This window comes from Lottia gigantea, assembly GCF_000327385.1.
Source record: "Lottia gigantea unplaced genomic scaffold LOTGIsca_79, whole genome shotgun sequence".
Classification (NCBI taxonomy): Eukaryota; Metazoa; Mollusca; class Gastropoda; family Lottiidae; genus Lottia; species Lottia gigantea.
Window position 1 is genome coordinate 987,087 of NW_008710630.1, and position 12,534 is coordinate 999,620.

Genomic DNA, 12,534 nt, shown 5'->3' on the forward strand with positions numbered 1-12,534 from the left:
TGGTGAGAGTTAATTTCTTTTGAAAATTTAATTCAAAATTGTTAATGGAATAACCATTTCCAATTTTTCAAAAGATCCTTGCATTTGCAATAATTTTTTTTAGTTTTACTGAAAATAAGAACATTTAAATGGTAGCAAAATCGGGTTGAGTTGTAAATCGGTGGAAGCTAAATCGACCACTAAGACATTCCAGTCAAACTACACAGTAGCTATCTTTTATAAATTTTCTAACGAGTGAGTCTCTGTGTTGTTTTCACTTTCACTCTCACGATTTTAAATCTCGTGTATTGCTTCTTTTTGGATGTCAACACATCAACGGGTAAAATAACTGTCAGACAATTTTACTCGTCTCGTTATTGTTTGAAATACCGCCCGAAGGCTCGGCAAATATTATTTTGAACTCGTCTGAATCTTGGTTGAAATATATATTTAAAACCCCTTCATGACTCATTGAAAGCTGACCGGCAAATTATATACGCTGAACACATACACGTCTTAACTAAAAATAGGTCATCTGTCATCTTTTGAAATTTTAATTAAATTTCACAATTGCTTCAGGGCAAGCTTAATTATTTTAACTTATTTAATCGAATTTTACGAAATGATACATCATCAAATGTCAATTATTTGGGCGAATTGACGTGTGGACGATTTGTCCGGTCACTTCTCAGAATCCAAAATGGCGACAGAATATGACGAACCGATATCAGATCAAGAAAGAGTGAGTAATTTACGTAATTTAACCACTTTTTGTATCATTACATCTAGTAGAATAGATCATGTTTATATCGTTTTGCAGAAATTACAAAATGTTAATGATTATCAGCTTTGCTTTGAACAACATGGCAGCCGGCAACATGAACACCTCCCATTTTTGATGAATTTGTCAACTTCCGCCTTACTTTCCTCATACTTTTTAGTGATAGTTTGAAGAATAATATCTTAATTCAATGTGTTTTTTCTTGTGTAAATGTGACCACAAGTTCAAATTCTACTCCATCTTACCTCTATTGTGGTCTACTTTTTAAAATGTTGAGTAGAAATTAAATGGGGTGAGGCAGTCAGGCAGACCAGATCCAACTAATAATGTCTAATCATAATGTCAAAGATTTAAAAAAAAAAAAAGGGGGGGGTTTTCGGCTATAAGCATATCAACATATATTTTTTACATATAAAATTTAGAAGGTGCTATACAAAGCCTATGCCAGGATTGGATTTTATCGTAATATGGAACTTTGATAAACGATGGTGGTGTGAACAGACTCTATTTTTTATAACAAGGAAACGTAACCAATATCCTCATTTCAGGTGAAGATAGCATCTAATTTTATTCGTCACGCCCCTCCAGGAGAATTTAATGAAGTATTCAATGGTAAGTCAGAAGTTTTCCATTTGTGCTCAGCATATATCAATACAGCCTTTTTTCAACACAAATCTCATTTTGTCCATATGTTTCAAGTTTGATGAAGAATGAATTAAAGAACAACCATTTTAGACTGCATCAAGTTTTTATTGCAAAGAATTGCAATTTTATTTGCAGACTGCACCAAAGAAATGGATAGACAGAGCTCCAAATGTTGTCTCAGAGTTTGTTTGTGTAATAAAAACTTGAAATTCAGTTTACAACTGTGGTTTCGCCAATAAGTTGACTAACATAAATACAGGAGAATGATTTTTGTTTTTTTGTAGATGTTCGTATTTTGTTAGATGATGATAATTTATTAAAAGAAGGAGCAGCAGGGTAGGTCTTCACTTAAAAATAAATGATAAATTCTATTCAAGAATGACAATTTAAAGGGATTGTAGAGAAACAGTATTGGGACATCGATAAAGACAACAGCATTGATTGTCACCAAATCAGTCATTTCAATACTCTGTCTAAGAACTATAAAAAGTAAATGAAATTGATAAATGTGTGTAGGTTTTTATATATGTGGTCTAATCAGTGCTATATTTTGTGTATTGCAGGGCATTTGCTCAATATAATAAGGACCAGTTTACACCATGTAAAGTTGACGGGTCAGAAGAACAGGTAAGTTTTATATTTGAAACATGTATCTAGAGTCCAAGATGAGTTTTTATCAATTTGCTACGATGAATGTTATAGTTGACTTTCAAATTTAGCAAATTCCATTTTCCATGTCCAAATCAGCCATCATTATGATTTAAAATCTAATGTATTCTGTACCATAGCCTTCTGAATGAATATATTGTATTTTACAGGCTTTAATAACAGAACATGGTGATAAAGGTAGTGGACAATTTTTAGATCCAAGAACCAAACAAACATTCAAGTAAGTCCATCAGTGTTTTGATATCATATTTCCCTTGATATATGATTGTCTTTTGGTTTGTCAACTTAGCTAATAGTGTATTATTTGGTTGACTTTAGTGAGAAGAACAATTCTTACTCTTCCTAAACATCAGAGGCTTGAGGTTGGTTTAAGTGAGGGTCACCCTTCCTGCAGGCCTCCTTTTACTGCACTTGCCTATTCTTTCAGAGAGTCCACATAGCTCATTATGTTTATTTTTGTATTTTGTTTTCCAGGTATGATCATCTACGTAAAGAGGCAAAAGATTTTCAATCTGGAGATGTGGACCAAAAGGCTGAACCGTGGAGAGCAGCTTTAGAAACGGTTTTTACTCAATATGTTCACAGTCATTATTTGTACGGTGCTAGCTCAGTGTACGGTTCATATTCCGGAGGCAATATAACATTGATAGCTTGTATAGAAACTCACCAATTTAAACCAGCTAGCTTCTGGTAAGTTATATATATGGGAGAGGCGGTGGCTCAGTGAGTTAGATGCCGGCCTAAAAGTCCATGGTTCAATCCCGGCATAGGTCGAGATAATACCTTCATCCCAGTTTCCCCCTGTCAGTGATGCAGGTAAGAGGGACTGACATGGAAAAAGCATCTAGTCGTTCGGATTGGACAATAAACCGAGAACCCTGTGTGCTACAGGCTGTACACGTTAAAGATCCCTTGACAGTTCCTTTGAATTCCAGGAATGGTAGATGGCGTTCCCAATGGTCTGTTACATTCCCAGAATCTGGTGGTTCCGCCGAGGTCACTGGCCTTGTTAAAGTTCAGGTACCTTGTTATTCCCAAATCTTACTTCCCTGTTTGTTTCTATTCTGAGAGACAATATCAACACTCATGAATTAAGACCCATTTCAGAAAAAATAGACTTGATTTAAAAGTCTTCAGTCATGGATGGAAGTTATTTATTTAGCTTAGACTTGTTTTCTAGCATTGATTTAGAACAATAGGTCATTTCGAAATTGATTTTTTGATTGCTGAGGTTAAAACTTAAGCAAATTTCTAGAATGGAATTGAATATTCAAGGGATTTTATAGAGGTTTTACAGGGACGTCCTGTAAGGTTAAGCATTTGCATGGTACAAATTGAAGCTATCAGTGTCCCCGTCACACATAAAACTTTTTCACAATACCTTCAAGGATGAATTTTGTGTTGACATTTTAAATTTGTTTTGTTTAGGTTCATTATTATGAAGATGGTAATGTTCAACTTGTTAGTTCCAAAGATATAAAAGATACAGTCAATATATCTGTAAGTTGAGTCTCAACTCAATTTCTCTGGATTGTGCACAAATATTTTCTCAATTTCACCAGTGTGGCTATGGTCTGTGATTAAAATCTGATCAAGATATTTCTTGTTTTTGATATGAATGTATACAATAAATTTGATTTAATTGATAATATTTTAGACGGAACAACAGACAGCTAAAAGTTTAGTAAATATAATTTCTGCTGCTGAAGGCGAATACCAAGTAAGATTCAATATTATTTACATTAGATTCAGACACTCTAATGAATTGTGTTACAGTCCCTCCACTCATAGCTTGTGTCAAAGATTGCATTGTTATGTAATTGACAAGAGCTCAGAGTGTTTTGGATATAAAATCCTCATCAGGACAACTATTTCTATTTTGTGAAAAATGAGTATTTATGTAATTGAAATTGAAAATGTTGCCGACACTCTTGGGGCCATATGCAGCACTCGTACTTTACCTAAACTTTGACTAAAGTTAGACTTAAGTTGAACTTTAGGTATGCACCGGCCGATCTTTATGAAATTTGTGCTTAAATTTGACTATCAAATGTAGAAAATGAAAGCCTTGATCCTAACTTTGTAAAGTTCGACTTTAGCCAAAGTTCAACTTTAGTCAAGGTAAGAACGCTGCATACGGCCCTTATCATCCTCATCAGGATAGCTAGTTTTGTTTTAGGTGTTTTGTATACACAATCCTTATCAGGACAGCATTATCCATACCCATTTACAGCTGGGTCAACTGGTAAGCAAATGATTGCTAAGTTTCAGTTCAATTTATGAAATGAATTATTTTCTATTTCAGAAAGCCTTGTCGGAAAACTACCAGACCATGTCCGATACAACATTTAAAGCTCTACGACGCCAACTTCCAGTAACACGTACCAAGATAGATTGGAACAAAATCATTATATCAGGCTACAAGATAGGAGGGGAGCTTAAAAACGCTTAAATCATGATATTTTTGTCATTTGTATATTTCAACCGATTACGAATTAATAATTCCTTCTGCTTTTTTTTCTTTTCTTCTTGTATAAAATATTTTATTTTCTAATTTAGGTTCTTTCATGTTGACAAAAACATAGCGATTTTTATTTTTACCAGAATAATGTTAAGCGATATTCATTGAAACGTAACTTCACAAGATTTTGATCCAAGCTTAGATTAAAATTGAAGTCTAAAGAATAGCTATATTATTAATGCCCGAATTTTGTTTATGCCAAATTAAAATTTTAATTTATTCAAATTCAAAACAAAAGTAGAATTCTCTTGTAAATATTTTTGAATCTTGTGTGACAGTGCATCAATATCTTTGCTAGACAAAACAAGGCCAGGTCCCAAGTGGTGGTTTTACTTTCAAGTTATGATAGGAAATTGGTGAACTATGAAATAAGTGCTTCTATCATGTGAGAGATAACTCTCCTCACAAGGCCAGTTCTCAAGTGGTAATCTATTTAATTTGCTTTTAAGTCTGGTACTTATTTCAATGAATTATTGAGCTTGAGTCATGTAATTAAAATATGAATAAGAATATAATTTGCTTGTTAAACTGTTTTTGTCAGCCCAATATTGAGTACTATTAGCTGTATATATATATAATATTAATAATGAAATAAAACAACCATCTTCACATAGAGATTGATTTTATTTTATCACTGTATCTTGTGGTTAGGGTGGTTGAAAGGAAGGCACTGGCACAGGGTTGAAGCAATGTTCAATAATTTAAGAAAGATGTTAAGAGAAAGCGCAAGAAAGCACTGACAGAGGCATAGAAGTGTTTTCTTTCTTTCTTTTATTAAGTGCTCTCGGTCATCGAGTGGGAGGGGCAAGACGACTTGATTGACAGTCAACACCCAAAAGCAAGGGCTCTGGAATCTGAAACCTTATTATAGAGGAAAACTATGATGAGTTGGGGTCCTTCCCCTGGGATTTAAAAAAAATAAATGCTCTCCTACATTGTTTTCTGAGGGTGAAGACCCCTTAATGTGGGAGACCGTTGACTTGGTTCAACCAGGCCCTATGGTAGTTTAGCCACTGTAAGAAACGAGCATTTATAGCCCAACTGATCAAGAAAACTTGTAAAAGTTTAATACATTATAAGAAGATATAACAGTAAAAATAACAACGGTTAAAATTTGGAATAAAAAAAATGTGTGGATCGAAAGTTCGGAAAAAGTACATAAAAATAAATTGTGAAAAAGATTTGTTCAAAACAAGTAGAGTGATAAAACAAAATAATGTTATGAATATTCATATGAAATATAGAGTTGTCCTATTAAGTTACAAAGTTACAATACCGTTGGAGGCTTCCCTGTTCCGACCTTCAAGCTATCTCACGGCCTCGTGATGGGCACACATTTATGCCTAGGTTTTAAACGCATGGTCACATCAATACGTCCGACATTACATATTTGCGAGTGGGCCCTCCATCTATATTTTGCTGTTAAAGGGTTAAGGAAAAGAAATTTGGTTTAAAGAATCTTAGGCTAAGTTGGGCATGAAAAAGGCCTCTAGAATTTTCGTATTGGATGTCCCGTCAAAATTTCGCCGGAACACAGTTTTTAAGGTAATTTTATCAGATCGTGGATGACGAAAAAGAAAAACAGAAAATACTCAAGTGGATTTTCCACTATCCTATAATAGACATCCACTGATACCGATATAGTAGGCCTACAACTTTGTAAAATCAATGTGGTTGAGTTGACACACATAGTCGCAGAGCACATCGGGAGAATCTTCCACCTTGTTAAATAAATGTAGTTTCCGGATGTTAAAGGGGTGCCGAGTTGACACGCTCAGACGCATAGTATATTAAGTGTATTTCCGATATCCACTGAATATAGTACGCTTTGTTAAATCAAAGTTTGGCATTTGAAAGGGATGTCTAGTTGACAGACCTAATCGCAGAGTATATCAGGTGAATTTATCACTATCCAATCCTATTAGACATCACTGAATATAGTAGGCCTACGACTGTTAAATCACTGTGGTTTTACATTTGAAAGTGGTGCCGAGGTGACAAATCTAGTCACAGAGCGCATCAGGGGAGTTCCCCACTATCCCATTAATTAAACATCCACTGAATCTTCAATCGAGTTTAAACATCGTTTCTCCTCTATATCCTTCCATCTGACCGTGGAGCTCTCCCCGACCTCTTCCTCTTGCAGCCTGGTTCGCTCATTGACCAATACACGGTGTCGCCACACTATACAACCCACGATGCCCATGAATATCAAATACCCTATCGTTATCAACATCGCTATGATGCTGTCATGACGGATCGTTGCCAACGTTTTCATCTCGACGCATTTGAAATGAGAAATCGTCTGTCCTTTCTTTCCTAATTCCAGCATTTCGACACACACGTCGTATTTAGTGTCCGCTTGCAAATTTCTGAATTCAAATTCGTTCCGTAACACGTCCAGGTTGTCCGAAATGAAACGTCCGTTTGCGCTTCCAGATAGATATCCGACTACAGTTTGATTATGCGTTCCGTTAAACGTGTGTAAATATTTCCACTGAATTGCTAAAGTCGTTGTTGACACACCCACCTTTGTGATGGCTATTTTGTTTGTTGCATTAGTTACCATGGAAACGGGAATATTTGGCAGAAGTGAGCGGGCAATATCGGTTTTGATGTTGTATGACGTAGCATCAGCAGTACAGCCAATCAGATAACAGATCATCAGCAACAGGATATAATATACATCGTTCTCCATTTTGGCTTCTGAAATGCAACAAAAGATATTAGATTGTCTCACTAGCATGTTATAAGCAGACAGTGGACCACTCTAGGTAAGAAAATCAAGAACGAGTGATGTCTGATGTTTCTATAAACAGACAATTATAGTACAACAGTGACCTACTCTCTAGAATATAACCCAGAGTTAGGTGTTACTTTAAACAGACAACAGAGGCATACAACCCTGAATTGTCTGGTGCTTCTATTAACAGACAACAATACATCACTCAGTGTAGGGTGACGCCAAACGACAAAACAATAGAAATTAAGTGATGTCTGGTGTATCTATAAAATTGACAAGATCACAGAAGAGACCCGCCCAGTGTTAGGTGATGACTGGTGTTTCCTAAAACTAAACAACAGTGCAATTGTGAATCACACAATATTAGGTGATGTCTGTTGTACTGTAAGCACTTAACAACAAAATCCTACAACCTGGAATCACCATCACCTCCTATACTGATATCTAAGAGTTAGGTAAATATAATAATATAATAATATTATAACTTGATATTGCCTATGCTTATCGACTGACTGAAATCAACTCGTCAATTGTAACAGCTGGTTTTATTGATCTCGTTAAATCTCAACTTAAAATGTGATGACTTAAGCTAATATTACATACATCTAGGAAGTCAAGCGATTTATCGTGAAAGATCTACTAGCGCCCTGTCATCTTCACAATGCCAAGCTATTCCGAAATGCGTCTTATACCTTGACTACATAAGACACCTTTCTTGCATCACGGAAGTAAATGCAGCGATTTGTTGGATTTTACGTTAGCGAATACAGCCATTCAGAGTCTTGGACACAAATCTGTAAACAATTCACTGGCGAACAATTCAATCAAATCTCTACATTTGTGATACAAGAGTGGTGGTTATTGCTGTCAAGGTATAAGACGAAGTTGTAATGGCTTGACATTGTGAATACTGGCGAAACTCGTAAATTTTCAAGAATTGCTGAATATTGTTGTTCCCTAGAGCTGTGTCTAGATATCGTATATGTAGGCTTACATACAATTGTTAAACTCTGTTTGTTTGTATGAATGCAAATGTCCGAAACTCAAACCTTTAATCTATTCCCAGTATTAAAGTAAATGTAGTGAATGTAATAAAAAATATGTAAATATAGGTCGTATATTATTAAACCATTATCTTTAATTAAGTGTTGAGGTATTTATCATATATTAATTTATAATTTTATTCATTACCAGTGTATAGCTGTCGGTCGAAATAGCACCGATTAGCACAGTTCAAATTTTTACTCAGACGCCTGTGGTTCTTGCAATTCCGCTTAAAGGGATATCTCAAAATATGCTTGTATCACTAGACTTTCGCGCTTAGTGACGTCATCAAACACTAGGTTTTAGTGGAATTGCAGGAACACCTGCCACATGGTTGAAAATTGGAATGGTGCAAGTCGATGCTTTCAGTGTTCTAGATACGAATTAAAGATTTATAAAACCTATTTACCACCCCTTTAAACACATTATGTATGTCGCCACTATCGTAGAAGATATTGTTTGACGTCACATATAGTCAGACATTTCTGTAATTACAGGAACCACAGACATTTGAATGAAAATTGGAATGATGCAAATAGAAACCAGACATGTCCCCGATATACATAAAAAGTTTAGAAAAACTCTTTACATTCCCTTTAAGACAACATATTTCTAGATAGAAATCTAGACTCTTCTACTTAACTAAAAATCGTGCCAATAAAATTGTTACAATAGCTCCCAATGGAATCGACTTCCTTCATTACAAGAATAGAAATATAAGAAAAGTCGGAATAAAAGCATGGAATTTGATGGGAAGAAAGGACTTGGCAGAAATATTAGACCTAGCTTAACACCTAGCTTGGAGCTGAATTCTCAGTGGAATTCACCAAATGAACAAGTTCTTTATCAAACGGCCTCTAAGGAAACTATGTAGAATTGCCGAATGGTTCTTTTTTAAGAGTAGAATTCGGCAGTTTCTGTAAATCTGAATCTGATAGCTAGTAGAATTTTCACGGTAGACCGTTTGTAAGAGTTACAGTTGAAGGGAGAATAACAACAGGGAGTTATTTCCGAAACGTTGTTTGGAGGCAAGATGGAGAGGCCCAAATTTATAGTTGTCAAAAAAATATGACTGACTAAAATCATCACTTTAATGTTATTTGTTCCGAAATATTGAGGGAAACCCGAAAGCAGCCCCATATTGCTTTACTTTTGGTTTCACTTTCCCAGAATTCGTTATTGTTATCAAGAAAAGGGTTCTTCTACATGACACGCTTTGATTGGTTAAATAAAGTCATTAGAACTCGACTGTGCTAGAAAGCTGTCTGAATTACTATGGAAATAGTCATATGGTTCTATTTTTGGTTTCGCTATCCCACAATTTGTCATTGTTATCAAGAAAGGGTTCTACACGACACGCTTTGATTGGTTTGATAACGTCATTAGAACGCGACAGTGGTAAAAAACTGTTAGATTGCAATGGAGACAAAAGTTAGAAAGAAATAAATCAAAATAGTGGCCGAGCTTGGTGTGAAGGTATAGCTTAGTTATGAATTATGCTGATCTGATATTTACATCGTATGTGAATTCAGTATATTTATTGAACAATCAATAGTAATTTCCATATACAGCTTTATAATATCATTGTAAATTTTATAACATCCCACAGTGTAGGCAACATGTATATATACAGTTTATCCACATGCCTCTTGGGACATGGCTTTGAAATGACCTGAATGGAGTTTGATGTCCTACTTTTCTAAGCTGGATTATCTAATTTGCATATTTGCATAAAGCCTATATAATTATATAAGGAAGGAAAAGGGAAAATCTGCACCCCCGCAATCGCAAGAGTAATGGGAAAAACGAGTCTAGCTGACTGTTCAATTAAGATGTATGATGATTGTTTAGAAGTCTACCAGCTTAATCTAATAACAAAATATTCCTTGAGCATTTATTGATATACATATATATCGTTTAAAGATGGGTTCCTGTATTTTGTGAATAAGAACAATTACACTGTCGAAGGTATCATGCCTTCAGTAATGGAAACAAATGGAGTCTAGCTGACTGTTCAATTAAGATGTATGATGATTGTTTATAATCCTGCTTAATCTAATATTGAAATATCGATATGATTTATATCGTTTTAAAGATGGGTCTCCACATTTTAGTAAAGTAAAGTAATAACACGTTTCTCTGCTTAATCTAATATTGTAATATCGATATGATTTATATCGTTTTAAAGATGGGTCTCCACATTTTAGTAAAGTAAAGTTATAACACGTTTCTCTGCTTAATCTAATATTGTAATATCGATATGATTTATATCGTTTTAAAGATGGGTCTCCACATTTTAGTAAAGTAAAGTAATAACACGTTTCTCTGCTTAATCTAATATTGTAATATCGATATGATTTATATCGTTTTAAAGATGGGTCTCCGCATTTTAGTAAAGTAAAGTTATAACACGTTTCTCTGCTTAATCTAATATTGAAATATCGATATGATTTATATCGTTTTAAAGATGGGTCTCCGCATTTTAGTAAAGTTAAGTTATAACACGTTTCTCTGCTGAATCTAATATTGGAATATTCCTAAACCATTTATTGATATGCATGTATATCGTTTAAAGATGGGTTTCCATATTTTTGTAATTAGTTTGAGGCTATAGGGGATTGAAGATAACTTTTCGATTAAGCATTTATGGTGATTCTTTAGCTTAGAATATTCCTTAGCATTTATTGATATGCATGTATATTGTTTAAAGATGGCTTCCTGCATCTTGTGAATAAAATAAATTACGAGTAGTTAGATCTTCTTTAAGGCCTTCGATTAAACATTTGTGATTTAATGTGATTATTTAGCTGTGTTCTTGCTTAATCTAATATTTAAATAGCGATAATATCATATTGTTTAAATAATGAACATGATAAAGAAATTATATTCAATTAACTTAATCAAGTATATCAATACAGCAGTGAAGGGGAATTCCGCTGTACAAGAAGACTTAATTATACGGTTCGTGTTTCTTCTATTCGAATAGAATACCCTACTGATTTTCATGCGAGATGGCATTTTAGATATGGAAAGGATGATTATAAAGAGACTGTGACTTTACAAAGAAAAAAAAACAAATAAGGGGCCGCAAAACTTTACTCGTAGCATATTTCATGACCGTAAAATCAGCAATGGTACTTACTTTTCATGGCCTTGAAAAAAATGTGCAATTATCAAGTCATCCCCTTTAAACCTTGTCTATTTCAGCTTGGCAACAAATGCCACAAGTCCTATGTGTATAATATCAACCGCTGTATTAAATTATGGTATGAATTATTGAAGAACTATAGAAGAGAGACAGGTTCATGTTTAATTGTCTGATCGAGAAATTTAATTAAATGAAGTTTTACATCCCACTGTTCTTGTTTGAGCTAATGAAAATAGGCAACGCCGTGTGCATTACGAGAATTTTGTCCAGGGATGCTGGATTTATCAACTGGTCCCAAAATTCTGAGTTATACTATTGTTATTCGGGCAATTAGTCCTACTTTACTTTCAAGAGGATTCAAACCCTCGGCACCTAAGCGCCAATCATATTATAATAATCAAACACAGTCTTAGCTATTCCCTTTCTAGTATGTCCTTACCTTAATGGGGATTCGAACCTTACACCGAACGGCAAGCCAACTAAACACGATCTGAGCTATTCCAATGTCCTAGCAGACGACAATAGCTACAGTCTGAGCTATTTCAATGTCTCAACAGACGACAATCCAACTCAACACAGTCTAGGCAATTCCAACGTCCTTGCAAACGACAATCCAACACAGTCTAGGCTAGTCCAATGTACTAGCAGAGGACGATCCAGTCCTCTACTGCCTGAGCAATCCCACTGTCCCAACAGACGACAATCCAACTTGCCACCGACTGAGCTATTCTAATGTCCTAGCAGACGACAATCCAACTCAATACTGACTGAGATATTCTAGCGTCCTAGCAGACGACAATCCAACTCAACATAGTTTAAGCTATTCCAATGTTCTAGCAGACGACGATCCAACTCACTACTGACTGAGCTATTCTAAACTAAACAGTCTAACAATGTCCCTTGTGACTGTAAATAAATTATTATCCTTGTAGAATCAAAAGATCAATATGACTATTAAAACTATTCTCTTAATCCCTTCTGACTTCTTTTCTTTTCATACTATA

At 34.9% G+C, this 12,534-nt stretch overlaps 2 protein-coding genes across 2 annotated transcripts; one reads left to right on the forward strand and one right to left on the reverse strand.

The window, feature by feature from the left end:
- Positions 1-622: 622 nt before the first annotated feature.
- On the forward strand, positions 623-5,209 carry LOTGIDRAFT_196809 (hypothetical protein). The gene is made up of 10 exons (XM_009066751.1): positions 623-721; positions 1,309-1,372; positions 1,690-1,741; positions 1,969-2,032; positions 2,224-2,294; positions 2,549-2,764; positions 3,010-3,094; positions 3,503-3,574; positions 3,732-3,794; positions 4,380-5,209. The coding sequence occupies exons 1-10, from the start codon at positions 680-682 to the stop codon at positions 4,524-4,526; spliced, it is 876 nt and encodes a 291-aa protein (XP_009064999.1). The 5' UTR covers positions 623-679; the 3' UTR covers positions 4,527-5,209.
- A 1,433-nt stretch (positions 5,210-6,642) lies between these two features.
- On the reverse strand, positions 6,643-7,293 carry LOTGIDRAFT_168848 (hypothetical protein; the record flags this gene model as incomplete). Its single annotated transcript, XM_009066752.1, has 1 exon — positions 6,643-7,293. The coding sequence occupies one exon, from the start codon at positions 7,291-7,293 to the stop codon at positions 6,643-6,645; it is 651 nt and encodes a 216-aa protein (XP_009065000.1).
- Positions 7,294-12,534: the final 5,241 nt, after the last annotated feature.

Excerpts from the sequence above, each read along its gene's own strand:
- LOTGIDRAFT_196809 (XM_009066751.1), top strand. The coding sequence starts at position 680 with ATGGCGACAGAATATGACGAACCGATATCAGATCAAGAAAGA. Across the intron at positions 1,373-1,689 it reads ATTTAATGAAGTATTCAATG|ATGTTCGTATTTTGTTAGAT; the intron begins GTAAGTCAGAAG and ends GTTTTTTTGTAG. Across the intron at positions 3,575-3,731 it reads AAGATACAGTCAATATATCT|ACGGAACAACAGACAGCTAA; the intron begins GTAAGTTGAGTC and ends ATAATATTTTAG.